The sequence below is a fragment of the Podarcis pityusensis genome (assembly GCF_964106645.2).
Source record: "Podarcis pityusensis genome assembly, chromosome: 12".
NCBI lineage: Eukaryota > Metazoa > Chordata > Lepidosauria > Squamata > Lacertidae > Podarcis > Podarcis pityusensis.
The window spans coordinates 3,866,856-3,888,532 of record NC_138037.1 but is presented as its reverse complement, the minus strand read 5'-3'; the positions used below and the strand labels follow the sequence as shown (position 1 = coordinate 3,888,532).

Here is a 21,677-nt window from a genome sequence, read left to right as displayed (position 1 = left end):
GAGTGGAGCAAAGCATTATGGGGCTGGGCTAGAAGACCCTTGTGGTCCCTTTCAATGCTGCAACTCTATGATTCTAGCCTTCTCCAACTTGGCGCCCCCCAGATATTTTGGACTATGACTCCTGCCAACCACCCCATGCTGGCTGGAACCAGTGGGAGTTGAAGTCCAGAACACCTGGAGGGCGCCCAGGGTGGGAGGGCTGGTGTAAAGCATGCTGTGGTCTCAGTTTAAGGACATAAAAGGCATGGCAAGCACAGGAAGAACACATGCGGAGCCACAGAAAGAAAAGAGTTCAGCGAAAGCATCCTCAGTTGACTGGAGAGCGGAAGCCAGACAGGAAACAGTGACAGTCCAGACAACAGGCAATGACAGGAGGGTGCCCAAAGAATTGCAGAAACGGAAGGAGAGAGGAAACAGACCTTGGATGGCACCAGCTGGGGTACTGGGAGGAAGGAGAAAGGGGAGGGGATGGCGAGGCAAGGCAAGGCCTGAGAGGGAGATGATGCAATGGAAGAAAATGCTGCTGCTTCCTTTCAAAGAATGCGTTGTGATGCATTATAAGGGTGCGCGAAGGTGATATTATGAAGGGAGCATCCAATCCATCCATAATTTTGTAATTTTATGTTGTGAACCGCCCTGAGATTTGCAGATGAAGAGTAGTATACAAATTTAAAAAGAAGAAGACAAGAGAAGTGTTGTCGGACGAGGACCTGGGAGATGATGGTTCAACCCCCTCTACTCAGCCATGAAGCTCAATGGGTGGCCTTGAGGAGGCCTATCACTGCCCCTCAGCCGCACCTACCTCACAGGGCTGTTGTGGGGATTAAATGAGGAGTGGGGAGAAGCGTGTAGCTCCTTGAAGAAAAAACTGGGATATAGATGCAGCAAATGATGACTCCAAAGCAACCTCGACTCCAGAATCCCCTAAACTTTCCAGGAAACTGGGGTCTGCCCAGTAATTCATCATTCCCACTGGATGAACAAAAAATCCACACATTTTTTGCCTACATCATACTCAAGGCCAGGCATAGGCAAACTCAGCCCTCCATATGTTTTTTGAGACTACAATTCCCATCATCCCTGACCACTGGTCCTGTTAGCTAGGGATCATGGGAGTTGTAGTCCCAAAACATCCGGAGGGCCAAGTTTGCCTATGCCTGCACAAGGCCATCCAGAGTTGCCATGATCACCTGAACAGGATATAGTGACAGTTGCAGGGGCTTCTGGGCTTGAGGACATTAACCTTTGTCTTGACAAATCCCACGTCTCCTCTCCCCGTCCCACCTTGCAGCATTTAGCAATACCCGGTGCGCACACACAGAAGGTACCACAGGTAGACCAAGCAAAGACGTTGCCAACAACACACCTGCCCACTCGTCGCCTCACCCTTGCTTTCCTGAGCAGTGGAAGAGACAAAGAAGAGAGGGCAAGAAAACCACTCCCACCCACCCTCAGAGGATGCACAGCAAAAGTGCTGTGCCCTTCCCAGGGGGCATGGCAGTGTTGCAACATTGCATCGTTGACTCCGGGGCTCTTCTGTCCACTGGGCACCACACACCCCCAACCACACAGCCCAAAGCATTCACAGCCGAGCTTCACTTACGCTCCGCAGGGGCGTTGTCAGCATGGGGTTTGGTTTTCGCTTCCTGGTTCCCAGGCTTCGGGTCGTCGTCGTCGAGAAGAGGGACGTAGTCCGTTTTGCCAACCGTTTCCCCAACCATGTCGTCAAATTTCTCCGCCTCCAGGGTGGCAATGAAATCTCGCTTCACTTCCTCCTCGATCTGCGGCTGCGGCTCCGTCAAGGCGTCCGCCAGACTCAGGTTGTGGTCGAAGTCAGCCATGGTTCACACCTTTGCGGACTAAAAAAACTGGGAAAGAAAAGGAGAGAAGAGGAGGAGAGGAGCCATGAGATAATTTTGTCTGTCACAGTGAAGTTCATTGGGAGGTTTGGGACAAGCCACTCTACAGACACAATCAGTCTGAAAAGTACAGTGGAAGAGACTCAACAGACTAAGTCAATGAGGATCAGAATCATGATGATAAAAGTCAAAATAATTCAGGTATTTCCTGACCTAAAGAGAGATAGGTGCACCCAAATTGGCTGAGCTCCAGCATTTGCCAACCTGGTACGCTCCAGCTGTTTTGGACTACAACTACCGTCTGGCTAAGGCTTATGGGAGTTGTAGTCCAAAACAGCTGGAGGGCGCAATGTTGGCAATGGCTGCTCTGACACAACATGGCTGATGATCAAATCATGCCTTTGTCCTGCTTACATGAATTAACCATCTTCTGCAGCAATTTGGCTTTTCTGCCACATTCTGTCCACTTATACACAAGAAGGGGGAAAGGCTGACAAGCACTGGTTTCTGTTTCTTTCACTCGGTACATGTGCAAGGACACTAAGCGAGACCATTTATCTGCAAAACGAAAACCTGGTGCAGGCAAAATGCTGCCCGATTACACCACCCTGGTCAAGATATATATATATATATATATATATATATATATATATATATATATCTCTGCATTGGACTAAAGTGCCAGAATTTTCCAAAAGCACAAAATAAAATAGGCAAGCGTTTGTCTGTGGGGTAGAAAACCCATGGTGCTTGCCCATCTGGGCAGCCATGTGGGAGTGTGCAACTACCTTAATGTGTTTACTAGATTATTCTGGTGAGAGTCAGGAACGCATTGTCTGGAGCCAGAGTAGATCCCCCAATGTTTGTGATGGCTTGACAGCCCTTGGCGCCCAATATCAGCCCCAAAAAGCAGCAAAAGCTCCACTGTGCCATATTCATAACATCTAGCTATTTAAGGACCATTCGGCGCTGCCGCCACTTCATGGCTCTTCCATTATATATGAAAGTGGCTTTCAACTGCGTGTCTGAGAGAGGGCTGCGAATTTAGCTGAGAGATGAAACACAGGCATCAACACGTATTAAGTTCAGATTTTGCTTTAAACCAGTCTTTTTTATATGTATAAAAGCACCATAATTGAAAATTGCATTTTAAATATTGATTTAAATTTGTTGCTGTTGTCTGAAAGAGCCAAGACACCAAAATGAAATTTGCTCAACACAAAAAATACAAGCTATGCACCACCTGGCAAAAAAGTCTCTATTCAGAATTTTAGACACAGATCAAGCTGCCAGAACTGCCACTTATAAGGGCTCACATAAGACTATCTGAATAAGGAATTGTGTTCTCAGGAATTATGTGGGAAAGGCAGAGGAGAAGATGGTATAGAAAGCCATCTCCAGAGCGGCTTCTCTGCAAACATATGGAGGCTGCCAGATACTAATAATTCTATCTTCATTCTGACTGGTTGGGGTCTCTCCTAGAGCCACTGCTCTAATTTTTTAATTGGAAATGACGGGGTATGTGATCTGCAGTCCCACACCAACAAACATAGCCAAGAGCCCCCTACTCTTGATCCTCTCCCATGAAAGCAAATATTCCAGAGAAGCAACAGTTCGTTTTATTTATTACAATGAGCTTTGCTTTGCTTTGCTTTACAATCAAGTTACTTCCAAGCAGTGTTAGAAACTCAGTTATATAAACTATGGACCAAATGGACCAAACAGAGTTACTGTTGCCAAAACGGCATGCCTAGTTGCCATTTTGGGCCATTTTCAGTCCGACTTTTTGGTTCTTGAAATTCATTCTGATTGCGCAGATAAAATATCATGGATAGAATTCTACAGGATGTGTTGCTAGTGTGTGAAAACAGTCCAGATCCAAAGATCCCCAGGCACGCACCTCCAGTTGGTGGAGATGTCAAGCGCCATATTGTCTCCCAGGCATCTTCACTTGGTTGCAAGTGGCCAATAGTGCAGCTGGTGAATTTTGAAAGCTGCCACCAAGGCAGCTTACAACAGCGGGCATGCAGTCAACAGCTCACAGACCAAAGTCAGGCCAGGACTAACTTCCGCGGGGACCCAGTACACAGATTCAAATGGCTCTCTAACAAAAGGATGAGCATCTTTCTTCCCCATTTGGAAGAAGTGAAAAAACCTTCTGCGACAGTATTTTGAGACTAGATCACTGAGGGCACGTATCTGCACTGGTGCTTTAAAAGTGGTTTAAGCTTTAGAAATTATTGTTGCTGAATGTGCTTTTGAGATGCTGTGGCATTTTTATGGGGGGGCCCCACCTGAAAACACTGTGGACGAGGTGGGGAATTTTATTATTTTAATAAAATAATCCCTCTCCCCAAACTGGAAAAAAACCCCAGGTCATTAAAGTTCAATCTATTTCAAGAGCAAAGGGCAGGCAGGCAGGGATGAGCTCCAGCATCTTGCCTGCCCGCTGAATTCTAACCTCCCGTATGGAGATTACTCTTTACATAATGAGTGATGTATATCCTTCAAAATCGCGGCAAGGCCCATTTATCCCTTCCATAGAGGAGAGCCTGCAGCCTGCAGTTTCTGTCCTCAGATGACTCAGCTCATGTCAATAACCTCTTTTTTTTAAGCCACTGTTACTTACACTGGAAGGAAAGCTTCCCCCAGTCCCCGCCCTCCATTACCTCCTCACCAGCAGCCCAAGAGTTAACTAAGCCACTCCATTCAGTGCAACAGGACCAAAGCCATTTTTCGACCTAGGAGATCCATTTATAGTCAGAACTCCACCATCATTTCTACACCTCCTTGGGTGAAACTGATGTGATAAACCCATTTGCCCAGCTGATTGGTTATTTCCTAAGTTCTTCCTTTAGACACTACTTGTGCCACAGAGATCAGCGCACTTTCAAGATGTGGTACTAGCATGGACAGGAGATGGCCGGATTTCAGAAGCTGTCTCCTTTGAGCTCAGTGTTGTCAGGGTTGGAGACTAGGATCTCTCCTGGCCATATCTGGAGGTGCCACCAGGGACAGAAACTTCTGTATGCAAAGGACCCTTCCATAAACGTTTGGGTGCCTCTACATTTAAAGGCTATGCAGACAAGAGGATTTAAGTGCCTACAAGCCAGGGCAGTGGAAATATGAGAAAACCTGCCAAAATATTCTCATCTCAGAAGCTATTAAAGCAGGCTGGGGTAGGGAGGAAGCTCTAATGGGGAAGAGTTGGTACAACTCAATAACCAAGATCATTTAGCTCCTCTTGATGGCTCCTGTGCATCTTTGTTAGGAGAGGATGTTGAAGAAGGCAATAAATTTGATAAAGTGTGGAGTGGCAGCATGGACCCAAAGGGAAGAAACCGGGCCAGTTTCCATTAAGCTTACAGAGAAGAATTGCAGATGAGGACAACTAACTCCCCAATGTCCAAAACCCTTTCACACAGAGGGAAGTCCGGAAAAGGACAAATGTCCATGCGCTCCAACTGCAGCAGATTCAGGCTGGGTCCCTGGAAAGGTTTTGGTAATGCAGGGAGTCCCCCAGAGGTACTGCAGAAGCTCCCTCCATGACTTCTTGTTTCTTCAAAGAACATACCAGATGGGTGTTCAAAAAATGGCTTAAGGGTCAGGCTATGCCCAAGATTCAACACATAGTTCTAAGTTGCAAACTCAACAGCCACAGGCTCAGGGCATGAAACACAGGAAGGAGGTTCACCCTTTCCTCATGTGCTGTGGTCGCCATGAAAATCCACACACAGAGAAGCTTTCTGTTTGGTATATGCACATCCTAGTCAACAGCAGCACTTTGGGGGTGGGGGATTGTTATGGTGACCATGGGGTGGGAGCAAATGGCCAAATCCACTGATTTCCTCCCCACAAGCAGGGTCATTTGTGTTTAGTCTTAACGAGGCACTAAAGTTTGCAGAATCCCACCACCATGAGGTTTCAGAAGGGGAGATGTTCAATATCCAACTCCAAAGATATTGACTGTTTGTACCACACAGCTAGGAACAACAGCAAACATCCCCAGGAGCAGCCTTGACCCAAGAGGAGGAAATCCAGATGCACAAACCACACAAGATCAGTTAGACGGGGGGGGCATGGGGTCTAGAGGCTATGCCTTTCCTGTGAGCCCATTCTAGTGCTTAAAACAGGTTTCCTCAACCTCGGCCCTCCAGATGTTTTGAGACTACAATTCCCATCATCCCTGACCACTGGTCCTGCTAGCTAGGGGTGATGGGAGTTGTAGTCCCAAAACATCTGGATGGCTGAGGTTGAGGAAGCCTGGCTTAAAACCACACAGGAGAAAGCACACAATGTCTAACTTCACCTGACAAGATTGATTTCTGCTGGGGTGTGGGTGGAGCAATGTTCTTCCTCCACCACTGGAGGAAGTACAGCTGGGAATCACAACTGGGGAGAGTGCAGATCCACTCAGGTCGTGCTCGCAGGATTTCCATGGGCATCTGGTTGGCCACTGTGAGAAAACGATGCTACAAGATAGGGCACTGGCCAGATCAAGCTGCTGGGCTTTGAACTGTTGCAACCGGAGCGCTTATTCCAGCAAAGGGATATGGGGATCTGTTCGCCAAGTGGATGGGTATCTTTTGGAAAGCGTCCTGGATACCCAACACTAAGGGAAAGTTGCAATAATATATCAGCGCTTCCAGAGCACTATTCTGTAATGGTGTATTAACTGCTGTGCCAGGTCAGCATCGCTAACTGAAAGGATTCAAGATGTGCTCATTAATGTTGTATTATGCTGCATCTTTTAAGCGGACGTCTCTGATGGCGTACAAAACTGGCAGGCAGGGCAAGGGTGCGTGGCATAAACGGTACTCCGGGAAAGGGCAAGCCTGAAACGATTTAGGAATGACAATCTTGGATACTTCTTGGGAGTTTATATCATTGAGCTGGAAATAAAGATGTTGCCTTGGCTTTCTTTCTTTGCGGAGCAACAAGGTTAAGAAATCAACGCAGTCCAAAAACGAAACATTCTACCAAGCTTAAAAGGTGGTGCTCATCAGCAGCTACCTGTTTCAACTCAAATGAGGCATAATCGACCTAAAGCCCCCCCCCCTTTTTCCCATCTGTGAAGGCAAAAGCCCAAAGGTGTTTGTAGGGTAGTCAGTCAACTGCCCAGGACCTCAAGTCCAACCACAGACTCCACAGGCTTCCCCTATCCTAAACCAGATTCCTATTAGACTTATACCTCAGGAGTTCAGGCAATGCTATAAGGACAGTACTGTGTCCACTTCTGGGCAGCACAATTTAAGAAGGATGTTGACAAGCTGGAACGTGTGCAGAGGTGGGCAACCAAGATGATCAAGGGTCTGGAAACCAAGCCTTATGAGGAACGGTTGAGAGAGTTGGGTATGCTAAGCCTGGATAAGGGGAGACTGAGAGGACACATGACAGCCATCTTCAAGTATCTAAAGCATGGGTAGGCAAACTAAGGCCCGGGGGCCGGATCCAGCCCAATCGCCTTCTAAATCCAGCCCACAGACGGTCTAGGAATCAGCATGTTTTTACATGAGTAGAATGTGTCCTTTTATTTAAAAAGCACCTCTGGGTTATTTGTGGGGCCTGCCTGGTGTTTTTACATGAGTAGAGTGTGTGCTTTTATTTAAAATGCATCTCTGGGTTATTTGTGGGGCATAGGAATTCATTCATTTTTTCCCCCAACATATAGTCCGGCTCCCCACAAGGTCTGAGGGACAGTGGACTGGCCCATGGCTGAAAAAGCTTGCTGACCCCTGATCTAAAGGGCTGTCACATGGAAGATAGAGCAAGCTTGGTTTCTTCTACTCTGGAGGCAAGGACCCAAATCAATGGATTCAAGTTACAAGAAAGGAGATCCCAACAATATGAGCTTCTCGAGAGTGGAATGGACTCTCTTGGGAGGTGGTGGACTCTCCCTCCTTAGAGTGCTTTAAGCAGAGGTTGGTTGGCCAATTGTAATGGATGCCTTAGTTGAGATTCCTGTATTCCTGGGGGTCGGACTAGATGACCCTTGGGATGCCTTCCAACTCTATGAAATCAGGAAAGCAATGAGTAATGCCTGGCACCATCTACTTGTTTAACCTCATGCCACAATTGAGCTGTATACTTTAAATAAAAAACCTAATACAACCCTTCAGTTTGTCCCCTTTTTCCAGGTCTGTGCACTGCCGTCTTTTTTTGTCTTCCTTTCCCATATTTCAAACCCACCACTTACCAGACCCAGTTTCTCTTCCCACATTCTTGCCCCTTCCAGGGTGTCCCTTATGCCTGAACTGCCACTCTCTTCCCCTTTGCATCAAGCCACTTCTCTCCTCGAAAGAAAACACTTGATTCCTCTTGCAAAACAGTTCTTGTCTCCATTGCTTCGCTTACCCTGTACTCATCAAATCAATTCTCCCTCATTCCCTTGGCTTCTCCACAAAGATCAGGGGCAGGGACGCTCCACTGCGATGCTAAGCAACTGCGAAGCTATTAGCATCACCTCATGCAAGCTATTGGGAATAGAAAGCTTAGCTATGATGAGATGCAAAGAGGTCCATGGAAAACCAAAGCCATCACTCGACGGCATGATGGCTGGCACAGAGAGGGAACCCCTCTGCTCCGTGCAGTCTGGGTTATGGACTTTAACGCCTGCAAACATCAGGCACTTCAGGGAAGATCGCATCCCTGAGCCAAGGCTGGCCAGGGAGTCCCCAAACCTGGACAGCCACCAGGAAGATGGGAAGGGGCCATGGTCTTCACAGTATGCCTCCACATTGGAATTTCTCCACTTTGCCTCAAAATATGTTAGACTCTTGTTCAGCTGCCTGAAGGCAGCAAGGCAAGCTGAAATGTCCAAGTTAGAACTATGGGGGATCTCTTTGTGTTTGATATAGTGTATAAATATTATATGCTCAATTCAGTATATAATAATAGAGCCTAAGAGATTCTCAAGTATATTTTTCACTTTAAATGAGGTTAGTGTTTACAGAAGAGTCTTTACTATAACCAAGATATAAAAATGCCTCCCCCCCCCCCAAAAAAAAATATTATATTCTGTTTCCCTCTGGAGGCAATCAGCAGTTCAGGTGAAAATTTCCATGGCATCTTGTAAGCTTGGGCAGCCCAAAATGGCATGCACTGAGGAAAAAACCACTGTCTATTGAAAACTCCTTATAGACATTTTGCTTGAAAAAGTAAATGAACTTATGATATCTGAGTTTGAAGATTAAAGAAGCATTGGTTTCTAGAAAGTGGATTTTTTGGGTGTTAATCTTGGGGTGGATGTTTTGAACAATTTTGTATGTATAGCTGACAGAAGAAGAATCTGAAATTCTCTTATTTTCCTTTCCTTTTTCTTCTTTCCGATTCTTTCTTTCTCTGTCTCTCTCTCTTTCTCTTTCTCTCTTTTATTCCTTTCAGTTTGTGCTTTTATTTAGAATAGGGTTTTTTATCTTTGATAGAAAGATATTGGATACTAACCTGTGTATTTTTTAAAAAAGCTAATAAAACCCATTCAAAACAAAAACAAAAATGTCATGTAACTTAATACAATTGGTGCACACCAATTCCATCTTCAAAACAGTGTTTCTAGTATCATAGTATAGAAGACTTAAAATGTGCTGAACTGTGGAAACGTGGGCTCCATTCTTCTTTAGTACAGAGCATGAAACCCTAAATTAATGCCAACAAAAAGGAATGTTTGCTGATCAATGCTAAAACCTACACACACATCAAGAGGGAGATAAGCGCCATGTCAGTTTGAGTTTGCCTTTTAAGGAACCCAATTAATTATCCACCTATTTCCCAGAATATTGGCACTGATCTACACAGCTAGTCCCACAAAGGACTAAGGGGGAGTTGCCAGAGATTCTAGTCTGTCAACAATGAAACAGAACATTTCGCCCAAGGAGACAGAGGTGAGAAGTTTACTGCTGATAAAAAAAGAATGTTTCAGACTCCTGGAAAAAGTGATGGTTCTTCCCACTCTATCTGTCTGCTCACTAATGCACTAGGAGATAAAATGGTTTAATGAAGTCTGTCTGAGTGCTGAGATTTCTTCTTGTTAATCAAGAGACGGAAAGGCATTCAAGGCCAAGCATTATGTTTTGTTTCAACTCATTTCTAGATCTGAAGATTCCCAGACGCCCAATTAACAATTCTTTCTATATAAACTCCCAATTTCCTCTGTTTGACAAAAAGACAGGGAGGGAAGGATATTCCATTAGCATTTTATAAACTCTGTTTGCCAAAGCGAATATCAGCTTAAGAGAATGTCTCCTTTGTTATTTTGGAAAGCATAAAGACTCTTTACCTTTTTATAAGACCAAACTATTAAGATCTTATAAAAAGGCAGGAAGCAGTTAAGACAGTAACATGCCACGCTCATTATACTAGAAGCAGGACTTGCAATTTCCAAGTGGTAATTATCAGTTTTTCATTCATGGCACTTGCAAGAAAAATGGAAAACTATCAGGTTATACTAAGTTAACCACCCAGCTGGGTCTTGAACTGCCTTTTTTTGCTGCTGATACACCCTCAAATGTCGCATTATTTTAGAACTTTCCTTGCTGAAAGCCATTTCATGGAAGGGACTGCAAGGATCATCTAGTCCAGTGTTCCCCAACCTTGGGCCTCCAGCTGTTTTTGGACTACAATTCCCATCATCCTTGACCACTGGTCTTGCTAGCGAGGGATGATGGGAGTTGTAGTCCAAAAACAGCTGGAGGCCCAAGCTTGGGGAACACTGATCTAGTCCAACCCCCTGCAACGCAGGAATATGCAGCTGTCCCATACAGGGATCGAACCCACAACCTTGGTACTATCAGCAACACATTCTAGAGATGACGGCAGAGAATGAAACTCTTTCATAAGACATAGGACCAGTCCTGCTGGAGCGGATCAATGGTTTACCCAGGCCACCATCCAATTCCTCACAACAGTCAACAAGCATCTCCTGGTACGGCTGGAAGAGTTCCTTGTCTGAAACCCTGCAGAGCCGCTGCATGCAGTGTAGACAGAATTAGATGGACCAACAGTCTGACTCAGTATGGAGGCAGGTTCCTATATCCACATTGTGGTGGTGGGACACTAGGGGGAGCCAGAGAGATGCTCAGCAATGCTCCCGCCTCTTTCTCCTTGACTGTGTTCCACTGCTCTCTCATAGGCCTGGTACCCATAAGCTCAGCGGCAGAGCATGTGTCTTGCATGCAGAACCTGTACCAGGTTCAATCCCCAGGTATCTCCAGGAAGGGCTGGGAGAAGCCCCCACCTTGTAGAGCCACTGTCCGTCAGAGTGCAGACGATGCCAACCTAGATGGTCTACTCGTCTACCTCAGTATATGACGGCACACCACGTTCCTTAGTTGCTTCCAGAAAGCCCACAAACTGTCCAGAGGCAGAGTAAGGTGTAGATCATCAATAAAAAAACGCACGTGTCGGTGAAGTTAGCTCTTTATTCAAAGTAAACAATAGAGTTCAAGTCTAGTGATCTCAGCAACTCTTCCCAGGAGGTCTTGCCCCAGTGCAGCAGTTGCAAAGACTGAAGGTCCCCGCCTTCCCACAGTTGCTGGAGTCCCCTCCTCCCTGGGGTTTGTTCTAAATAATCGGAGGCTGTGTCTGCGCGCAACCCATCTCTCCTCTGCTCTTTTCATTTCTCAGCATGTTCTGGAGACCAAGGAGGAGAGAAGCTGGCCGCAGCAGGAGGGGGAGATTCCCTGAACTCTTCAGCAGTTGGCCTCATCTGTCTCCTACACACACACACACACACACACACACACACACATTCTCTCTCTCTCTCTCTCTCCTCTCCAGCCTCTGCTTCTGTCTCTGATTCCGGACTGCTCTCTGCCACAGACTCTTCCTGCTCACTAAACCCTGTTGCCTCTTCGGTTTCCAACATCTCCTTCTCCCCTCAGTCTGCTCCTTCTTCTCCTTCTGACCACTCATTGTCGTCTCACCACCAACACCCTGCTTCTGAGCTTTCTTCCCTTGGGGGTCCACCATCTGGTTCCTTCCACCACTCATTGAATCCAGCCAGTCCGTGAAATAAACAGAGCAAAAGGACAGTAGCGCTCTCCTCCCAATGGTGTCCCCGCTCCCCCCAAAAAACCCGGTGCACTGTGGCCCGCTTTCTTGCATATGAAGGCTCCATTGAGCTATCACAGGTAATACCTGCTGACGGACCTATCCTTCCAGCAGGGCAAACGAAGAATGAAGACCCTCAGAGAGCAGAGAGCAGTCTTTTCTAAGCATTTGACAGCAGCTATCCAAAAGAGGGAGATGCTTCCCCCTCTAGTCTATCGGCAGCACCTTGGAGAGAATTAGGGACTTGTTGACAGGCCTGCCAGCCGGCACAATGACAGCCAAATATGAGTACAAAGAGCACCATTAGCAAACGCCTCGAATGCAAGTGGATGCACTCACCTCTCAAGGAGACAGAGACGGAGGCAGGCTGGCTGGCTGGCTGGCTGGCCGAAAACCTTAATCCACCTTGACAGCCCTCCAGCACTAAAGAGCTTCTGCTGCACAATGCAGGTGCTTGTATGGCAACAAAACAAAGGGCTCCCAGAGGTTAAGGGGTGCTCAACAAAAGAGGCCTGCTTTGCAAGGTTTGCTTGTTTGCAGCAGGCCTATCAACAAGCAGAAACCTTGGGTCTCTGCAGGCAAGTCCTCCATCTATGGAATTAAGACATGCTTGGATGAAGCCATACCCGCAACTGAAAGAGCTTCATTGCAGAAAAAGACTTTAAGAAATAAAAAGCATATTGGGGGGTTAGGGGTTGGAAAGTTGTTTAGCAGCAGCTGTTCACCATGCCTATCATTCAGGTGCTCCCATGCTTCTTCTGTAATGTCTGTAAGCAAAACTAAGTGGGGAAATTACCTGATTATCATTCCAGCTCAATATTATTTGCTTCTGGCCTTTTGAATCAGCAACAAGGAGGAAGGAGAATTTAAGATGGCCCTTTGAGAGTCCCAAGTCCTATGGGTCTTAGTTTGCCATGTGCTTTACTTTAAAATATGTACCGTATTTTTCGCCCCATAGGACGCACCGGCCCATAAGGCGCACCTAGTTTTTTGGGGGGGAAGTAAAGGGGGGGAATTTATTCCCCCCCCCCCAGGCGTGGGGCTGGGGCGGGGGAAGCCAGAGCTTCCCCTGACCCCAGCCCCCAGAACAGGCAGCTCTCCGCAAGCCGTGGGAGCCCAGCGCCGGGCTCCCACCGCTTGCAGAGAGCTGCGCGAAGCTTGAAGCCTGGGCGCACTGAGCTCAGCGCGCCCAGGCTTCGGCATGCAGGCAACTTCGGCATGCAGGTGCACCGACCCCTCTCGCTCTCCAGGCTTCAGCGAAAGCCTGCATTTGCCCCATAGGACGCACACACACTTCCCCTTCATTTTTGGAGGGGAAAAAGTGCATCCTATAGGGCGAAAAATACGGTGGGTGGGTGTGTACACACACACACACACACACACACACACAATTTACAAATGGCCCAGACTGTAACTGTGTGTTTCAATTCCGCAGGAGTGCAGAACACGGTGTCAGGTGCAGATTTCATCTTCATGACAATGTCAGCTTACAGCTTATGTTCAAGGAGGTTTCTATCCCTCTTTATGACTGAACAAAGCATGTGAGGGTAACACTTGCTGAAGTCTAGGAAGCCCCAGAGGTTAGGGCTGTAGCTCAGGGGTAGAGCATCTGCTTTGCAGGTTCAATCCTCAACAGCATCTCCAGGCAGGTTTGGGAAAGACTCCTGGTCTGAAACCCTGGAGAGCCATTGCCAGTCGGTGTAAACAATACTGAGCTAAAGGTAAAGGTAAAGGGACCCCTGACCATTAGGTCCAGTCGTAGCTGACTCTGGGGTTGCGGCACTCATCTCGCTTTATTGGCCGAGGGAGCTGGTGTACAGCTTCCAGGTCATGTGGCCAGCATGACTAAGCCGCTTCTAGCGAAACAGAGCAGCGCATGGAAACGCCGTTTACCTTCCCGCCGGAGCGGTACCTATTGATCTACTTGCACTTTGACCTGCTTTTGAACTGCTAGGTTGGCAGGAGCTGGGACCGAGCAACAGGAGCTCACCCCGTCGCAGGGATTCGAACCTAGGCTCTGTGATTTAACCCACAGCGCCACCCGCGTCCCTTAATACTGAGCTAGATTGGCCTAATTCCGTAAAACTAGCTTCCCAGGGTCCTAAGCGCCTTTAACTTTGAGCTACTTTGGATGCAAACCTATATAAGATCTACATGGTTTGAGGACAGCCTTTAGGCCCATTTGTTTGTTGGTTTGTTTTTGTTTGTTTATGGACCAAACTTTGTCAAAATGAATTCCAGGGCAGTGCACAAGGGGCACGAATAAAAGCATTCATGCCAGCTACAAATGCAATCAAACAGTAAAGCAAGCCTTGGCTAATCTGTGACCAGTCCAATGTTGCTGGACCAGAAAAACTCCCATTAGCTGCAGCCAGCACTGCCAATGGTCAGGGATGATGGGAGCTGTAGTCCAACATCATCAATATTCATAATGACTTAGCAAAACAAGGCAGTAACAGAAATTCAAAATATAAGGCAAACAAAATAGACATTTAAAATGCCAGGGAAGATAAAACAGTTTAAAACTGGTGCTGAGAAAAGATCTCAAGGGCGGTTCACCGAATAAAATACAAGATAAAACACAAGTAAATAGTTAAACCAAAACAGCAAAACAATAACCCCACCTTCCCACAGACACATTTAAAAGGCTGTAGAATATTAATCAGAAGGGGGCCTGCTTGAAGAGGACAGGTGACCATCTCCAAGGACAGGTCCTTATGCCGTCCCTAGGACTATAAATCAGGGTTTTGCAAGTTAGCTCAGTTTGCATTTTTTATGCCTGCCACAACTTACTATTCTTGCTGGGAAAAATTATTTATTTATTTAAGTCCAGCGTGCACACCGCCCGGGTGAAAACTTGCGGACTTTTTCTGAGAACGTGAAACTCTTCAAAACCAGGAGTTTTTACCACATCCAAGGACAGACCAGGATCCCCATGCAAGAAACCCCCCCTCCCCCAACAAGGGCTTATTGTTAAAAGAAATATGTTTTCTCCATTTAATGCAGCTGTAGTTTTAAGCCCACAGGGAGAAGCTTTTGACAGAGCTACAGCTGGAAACGCTATTGTTTCCTCATGCCACCAAGGCTCAGAACCATTTCCTCTGTTCCAGATGCCTGGGAAGGCACCCCCTTCCGCTTCCTTCTAGGGCTTTTATTAATGACCCTGAAATACTTTGACTCAAGTCTTTTTAAAGTGCTCCACCCCTAGAGTCAGGCTTCCTCTACCTGGCAGCCTCGGGATGCTTTGGACTACAGCTCCAATCGACCCCAGTCAACACGAAATGGAAACGATACGATATCTTTATTGTCATTGTCCCATACAGAGCAATGAAATTGAAAAATCTACATAAGAAATTCAAAAACCCCTAAAAACTCTGAAACCCTCTTTTAAAATACAATATACTATAGAGACTCCTTATACTGCATTTAGAACCAGAATTGCATTGGGGTAGAAACTGTTTCTCAGGCGGCTGGTCCTAGTCTTTATAACCCTGGACCTTTTTCCAGAAGGCAGAAGCTGAAAGAGATCATTTCCGGGGTGCGCACTATCCTGCGCTATCTCTGCAGCTTTCTTATGGCACCTGACAGCATAGATTTGATCCAAGGTGGGAAGAGTACACCCAATTATTCTCTCCGCAGTCTTTACAACCCTGGACAGCATTGTTTTTCCCCTGGCCGTGCAGCTCCCAAACCACACACACAGACCGTAAGTTAATACACTCTCCACAGTACAATGGTACGAGGACGAGGTTGGCAAAGGCAAACCAACCCCAGCACAAATCTTGTGTGTCAAGAGACAAGTCCCCCTTCGCTGCAGGAAACCTGCCCGTGTTGTGTCCAGAACACACATGTGGCTGTTTAGCTAGCTGTCACAAGCAGATTTTAAAATTATTTCTACAATGTGGTTTTGAATATTGTGTGTTTCCAAGGAAGTCAGCACACAAACAATTTTTTAAGATAAATGAGGCTTTCAAAGAGCACTCTCATCAAGATGCAATATGAAGTTCCTGATGGGCACTAGACAACAAAGCAAACCTGTCCGAGCTAAAAGGGGGTACGTCCATTTCACATTTTAGGTTTTGTGAAGCAACCGGCAAAATGTTTTCGTGAACGTGCCAATTTGCAAGCAGTACAGCCTGGAAATGGCTTCTAGAAATGGCATACCTAGAAATCTGATGTTTTTACACAGCCCTGTGTGAAGCTGGCATGTTTCTCACCCCCCTCCAATAAAGCTGGAACAGAAGAATTGGAAAAAGAAAAGCCCCGAGTTCAGGGTTTTGTTTGACACCTAAACAAAAGCCATGAAAGGAGAAAAAGCTGAATGGAGATGAACTTTTAACTTACTTGACTCTTGCTATAAAAAAAAATATTAGCTGGCTGTGTCACCCCTAAAGCTTCACGTTGTCAGCTAGCCATTCACGTGGACACAGTGCCAGCTGTTTAGAGCCTATGTAAATCCCACACCCACCCAAAAGAGTTCAGCGAGAATGAGCACTTTCGTCCTTCCTCTACATTCCCGTGCCAGAGTAACCCCACCTCAACCACCATTTTGAACTCCCTAGAAAAGGGGATTCTGCTATAAAAGTGGCTTATCTGGAGGTCCCCAAGCAAGCAGTCCTTAACGTCCTCTTAAGTTTCTTCTTCCTTTACTACTTCCTATCAAGGCAAAAGCACTCAAGTCTTTCTTTGGATGGCTGTATAGATATTCCAGTAAATATTTCACTGCACCAAGAACCAGCTGCTAAGTTTGCATTCTGCAGATCAATGCAACCTTCCCAAAACATGAAGAAACTTGATAAAAGAGGGCTTAATGCTTTGGCGTTGGATGGTGTCTTCCCTTGTTTTTCTTTTCACTTTCTGATAAGGATATTCTCTAGGGAAGAGAAACTAATGGGGATTTTCCTCTCTTTTTACAGAAACAAAACAACACACACACAAACCCTTGATGTTAATAAAGCACTTTCATTCTGTTCCGTAGATAGCCTGCTAAGCCACGAACCGAAAAGGGGTGGCCAGCAGCTGTTCCCATCAGCTGCTTTCCTTTAATAGTACAGGCATCAAAAAGGAAAGCAGCTTCCATTGAACTAAAAGCAAAGCCAGGGAATAGCGTATTAGCCAAAAGCCATTTCCGTAATGGGACTACGGTTTTTATCATCAATCAGAGGGACCCAGATTAAACTTCTGCCTCCTCTCATTCTCCCCTCCCTGGATGTGGCTGGAATAGAAAAACAGCAGCAGACTCCATATTTTAGGAGTATCCAGGAAAGTGGCCCCACCCAACAAGATTTCAGGGGCTTTTGGCATGGTGGTGTGAACACACACACACACACACACACGGTGCTCCCTTTCAATTCAGCATGGTCAACTAGGACAGCTGCGCTAAGCAGATGGAGGGGGTTCACATGGGCCCTCCTCTGTTTTCAAAAGGGATTATTTGCAAGGAGCAAAAGCTCTGATCCACTCCTTTGCATGTGAAATAAAACAGGGCAATCTCATCACAAGGTGCATGGGCGTACCCGCCACTCATGCTACCCTGCCAGCTCTCGACTGCCAGGAATCAGAGTTGGAAGTTATTTCTTAACACACAAGCTATGGCTAGCTCAGTCGGTGCAGCAGGAAACTCTTAATCTCAGGGTTGTGGATTCAAGCCCCATATTGGGCAAAAGATTCCTACATTGCAGGGGGTCGGACTAGATGACCCTATGAACTCCTTCCCCCAGAGGTGTGCCTGACACCTGCATTATACAGTTTTCATTATATGCTGAAGATGTACCTACCGTATTTTTTGCCCTATAAGACTCACTTTTTCCCTCCTAAAAAGTAAGGGGAAATGTGTGTGCGTCTTATGGAGCAAATGCAGGCTGCGCAGCTATCCCAGAAGCCAGAACAGCAAGAGGGATTGCTGCTTTCGCTGCGCAGCGATCCCTCTTGCTGTTCTGGCTTCTGAGATTCAGAATATTTTTTTTCTTGTTTTCCTCCTCCAAAAACTAGGTGGGTCTTGTGGTCTGGTGCATCTTATAGAGCAAAAAATACGGTATTTACCCTAGCCTTTGACACATATTCTAAGTGCCCAGCCTATTCTTGTGACTGCAGCTTGCTTTAAACTGTTTTTAATGCTGTACTTCACACCACCCTAGAATATTAAGGTGAAGGGCAGGTCATTAGCTAAATGAAACCTCCATGTCCAGAGGCAGCATACCTCTGAATACCAGTTCCTCAAGGACAGACAGTGGGGAAGAGCAGTTGCCTACTTCATCTGGCCTGTGGGCTGGTCACTGTGGGGAGCAGGAGGCTGCACTTGACAGAAGGCTCCTGCCCTGTTCTTTTGACACTTTAGGTATATGTTTTTAGGATCCACCTTACTTCTACAACTGCAAGTTGTTTTAAACAGTTTCTGATCTTGTGTTTTAACGCTGTAACCCACCCCTGGGACCTTGGGTGGGGTGGAGGGCAGTAATAATAATAATAATAATAAAAATGATGAAGATGCAATTTGATAGTTATAACAGCTTTCCTTTTCATCCATCCAAATGATGGATCCCTGACATGGTGCGAAAAAACTAAAATGGGCTTCACCCACTCACAGAGGTTTCCTATGAGCCCCCAGAAACTTTTGCGCAGACCAAGGAGGTACAATGCAAAGAGTTGTGATTCTTGCTTTTTTCTGCGTATGTTCTGTTTTAATTCCTTCTTTAGCTAGCGAAGGGGTGGAGGAATGAGGAGGCTCCAAATAGTCACACAATCTTGATTCTTAAGAGAGGATCCTGGGAGGATTTTCAATGAGCTAAATCCTAGATCTGGGCAGGGTCATAAGGCAGGGGAGCCTCCCTTCTCTCAAAGGGGCCGCAGACGTCAAGTGTGCAGGTGAGAATTGCTCCTCTTGTAGCGAAGGCTCTCGCCAGCATGTTGCTTTGGCGCTGCCCCGCTCATTCAAGAGACAGCAGTCCTTAAAAGCAGGATTGCTCTGTGCGTTATGGCTACTTACCAATTATATCCACTATGATCTGATTCAGAAACAGGCCAGTTTCACTGAAATATCCGGGGGGGGGGGGGGGGAGGGGTTACATGAGGTTGCACTTTGCTCTGACTGATTGAGAGGGGGTACAAAATGTCTTAATAACCACTGGACATTTACATAGGGGCAGATCTACTATGAAACTAATGAAGTTTAAACTTCAAGGCCTCTGATCCTGGAGGGGCTCCACAAGCCACATCTAGCAGACCCAGTTTGAGTCTCACAACAAAAAATGGATTTGTTGTTGTTGTATGTATTTCAACAATACCAAATAAATTTAAAAAATAAGTTTGTTCTGGGTATAAGCTTTCGTTGGTCTTTAAGTTGCTGCTGGACAATTTTTTTATTTTTTATTTTTATTTCGACTACGCCAGACCAACACGGCTACCTACCTGAATCAACAATACCAAAGTTTGACAGTCAGTAGCACAGGTGTTGTAAAGGAGTTGTGTTGCGGTAAATTGGCTGTTCTGCTGTGGCTAATGTAAACCCCCCCCCCCCCTTTAACAGAGGTCAAGATCCTAGAGGAATAACAGTGAGTTCATGAAAGTACTTAAGTGGATACCAAAAACACAAACTCACATAAAATTTGTGGTGATCTGTCATGGAACAACCCCACTGAAGCAGTTAAGTTCTCTTTGAAAGCCTCATTGCAGCTGCTAACCACAGGGCCCCACAATGCAACGAAACTCCTGCTTACAATTCCCCACAATGCTGTTTTTCCTTATGCTACTCTCTGCAGGTATAATGATGCATTATCACAGTCAGGACAACATATTCCAGCTATGCGCACAAAAATGAGTCATCTGGGGAGTTGCAGCTTTCACTTAGAAATCAAGTTTCTAGTCCCCCAGGCTTCAAAGCACCTGGGCCAACACTTGCTGAGATTTCAGGCAACAGCAAGGTTGGCTGAGTACAGTTTCCAGTAAAGTCAAGGGCTTCAGCAACTTACAGAATTATCACAGGCAATTCTGCATAACAAGCCATTTGTGGTACCTTCTGGGGTGGGGTGAATAACATGTTGTGGGATTCTGCGCAGCAGATATTGCAGTGAACGGATTTGGTTAAACAGCAACAACTACATACGCAGCATTTTATAGAACAGCAGAAGCGAAAGGAAAGGAAATAAGGCTTTTACATCAGACTCTCCTCTTAGATGGAGGTGTTAAGTGTCTCTGCCCTGTGATCTGCAAGAGGACCCAGTTCTACCAAGAGGTTTTCTCCTAATTAGATTCCATGTGGACTCGCTCAGCAACATTTTCATTTCCGGCAAGCAGTGCCTGTAAGAGGCATCATTAACAGATGTGCTGTGCCCTATTTGGCTCTTCTGCTTTGCTCCGAACATATGTGGCACAGATGTCCCTCCTATCTATACTGCACCAAGGTGACAAAACTATTAACTGCGCAAGTAAATTTCTACACCAAGGACCAAAGCAAGCAAACTGCTTAACACAAACATGGATTTGCTTCCAATATTGCTCAGGAGGCCCTTAGGAAGAACAGATCCAAAGCGACAGAAAGCCCCAAAGACAACTCAAGGCAAACGAACCCTGAAAGGGTGAGGTAGCGGCATATTTCATTGGCAAAGATTCCCCCAAGGGACTCCTACACATGCCAAGTCAGCACTTGAAATGCTGTAGCAAAATGACCTCATCTTTGTCTACTCCTGCGATGGCCAGATGAGCCCCAAAATGCTACACTGCTAAGTCTCCAGCTCCAGTACTCTCTGGTCTTTGCCTACTGAATTTTGAATGGTTCTGCACCAATTGCACGTACAGTCCAGCTACCTATAAGGCAAGTAAAACATTTCTTCTAGCAGGGAGCTTTGATTAGTGGGCCAGGTTCAAGGGTCTTGCATTAATTTACAAGGCCTTAAAATGGGTCCAGAATATCTTAGGGACCCCCTTGTTCCCAGCTTGATCAGTGAGATATTTGGTGACCCCCTCATGGCCCAGATACACAGCCTGTAGTCACTAGAAGCCGTGCAGTCAGTGTGATGAACATCCCACCCAACTGAGATTAGACAGGCCCCCTCCTTGCCAAACTTCAGACCCATGACTAAGACTTCCTTGTTCCAGCAGGAAATTTATGATGTATTTTTTACTGTCTCATTACCCCTTTTTACTGTGGGTTGCTCTGTCTGTACACCTCTCAGAAATGGGAATAATTAAGAAGTATATAAATGTGTCGGCTAACAAACAACTTCTGCAAAATAGAGGCGCAAGATGGGCTAGCAACTTTCGGGTGCTGGAACAGCCTGCAGATACTGAAATAGGCAATGCAGTGCCTATAACGAAAAGCAGCTCTTACCTTAAGCAGATAATCCCTTAGTGTGTCCTGGATCTCACAAACCGCTTATCTGCAAAATAAAATATTTAAAAGAAACAGTTGCAGAGTTTCCAATAATTTGCTCTTGTTTCAGAATACACATAACCCTGCTAATTTGTTTGTCAGAGGAGCCTAACCAACCTAAAGTGCCTTCCTTTATCATCCGTGTCACTGCATTGTCTAGGATTGTTTTGGCCACGTAGCCTCCCCTCTCTCGAGAGACAAGAGAGTCATTAGGATACTAATCCAGATCTAGGAGGCTTCTTGCGCACCATTCAATATAAACTTCAATTAAGGTAATAGCCTAGATAGTATCCCATTAAGGAAGGCCGAAGCAATGAAACGCTCCAGACTTTGCAACAGCATGGAGCTCTTCCTCGCACAGAAGTGAAACCCGGCTAGAGTGAGCGCACACCATTTAATTACTT

At 46.0% G+C, this 21,677-nt stretch overlaps 1 protein-coding gene across 13 annotated transcripts in view; it reads right to left on the bottom strand.

Moving 5' to 3' along the window:
* MAP4 (microtubule associated protein 4) overlaps positions 1 to 21,388 on the bottom strand; it is a 178,330-nt gene extending 156,942 nt beyond the window's left edge. For all 13 annotated transcript variants that reach the window (XM_080973947.1, XM_080973943.1, XM_080973950.1 and 10 more), the window contains exons 1-2: positions 21,232 to 21,388; positions 1,604 to 1,868 (exon numbers count right to left, since the gene is read on the bottom strand). In XM_080973947.1, the coding sequence (XP_080830073.1) occupies positions 1,604 to 1,841 (238 nt within the window). In that variant the 5' untranslated portion in view covers positions 1,842 to 1,868; positions 21,232 to 21,388. The remainder of the gene's footprint in view (positions 1 to 1,603; positions 1,869 to 21,231) is intronic.
* Positions 21,389 to 21,677: the final 289 nt, after the last annotated feature.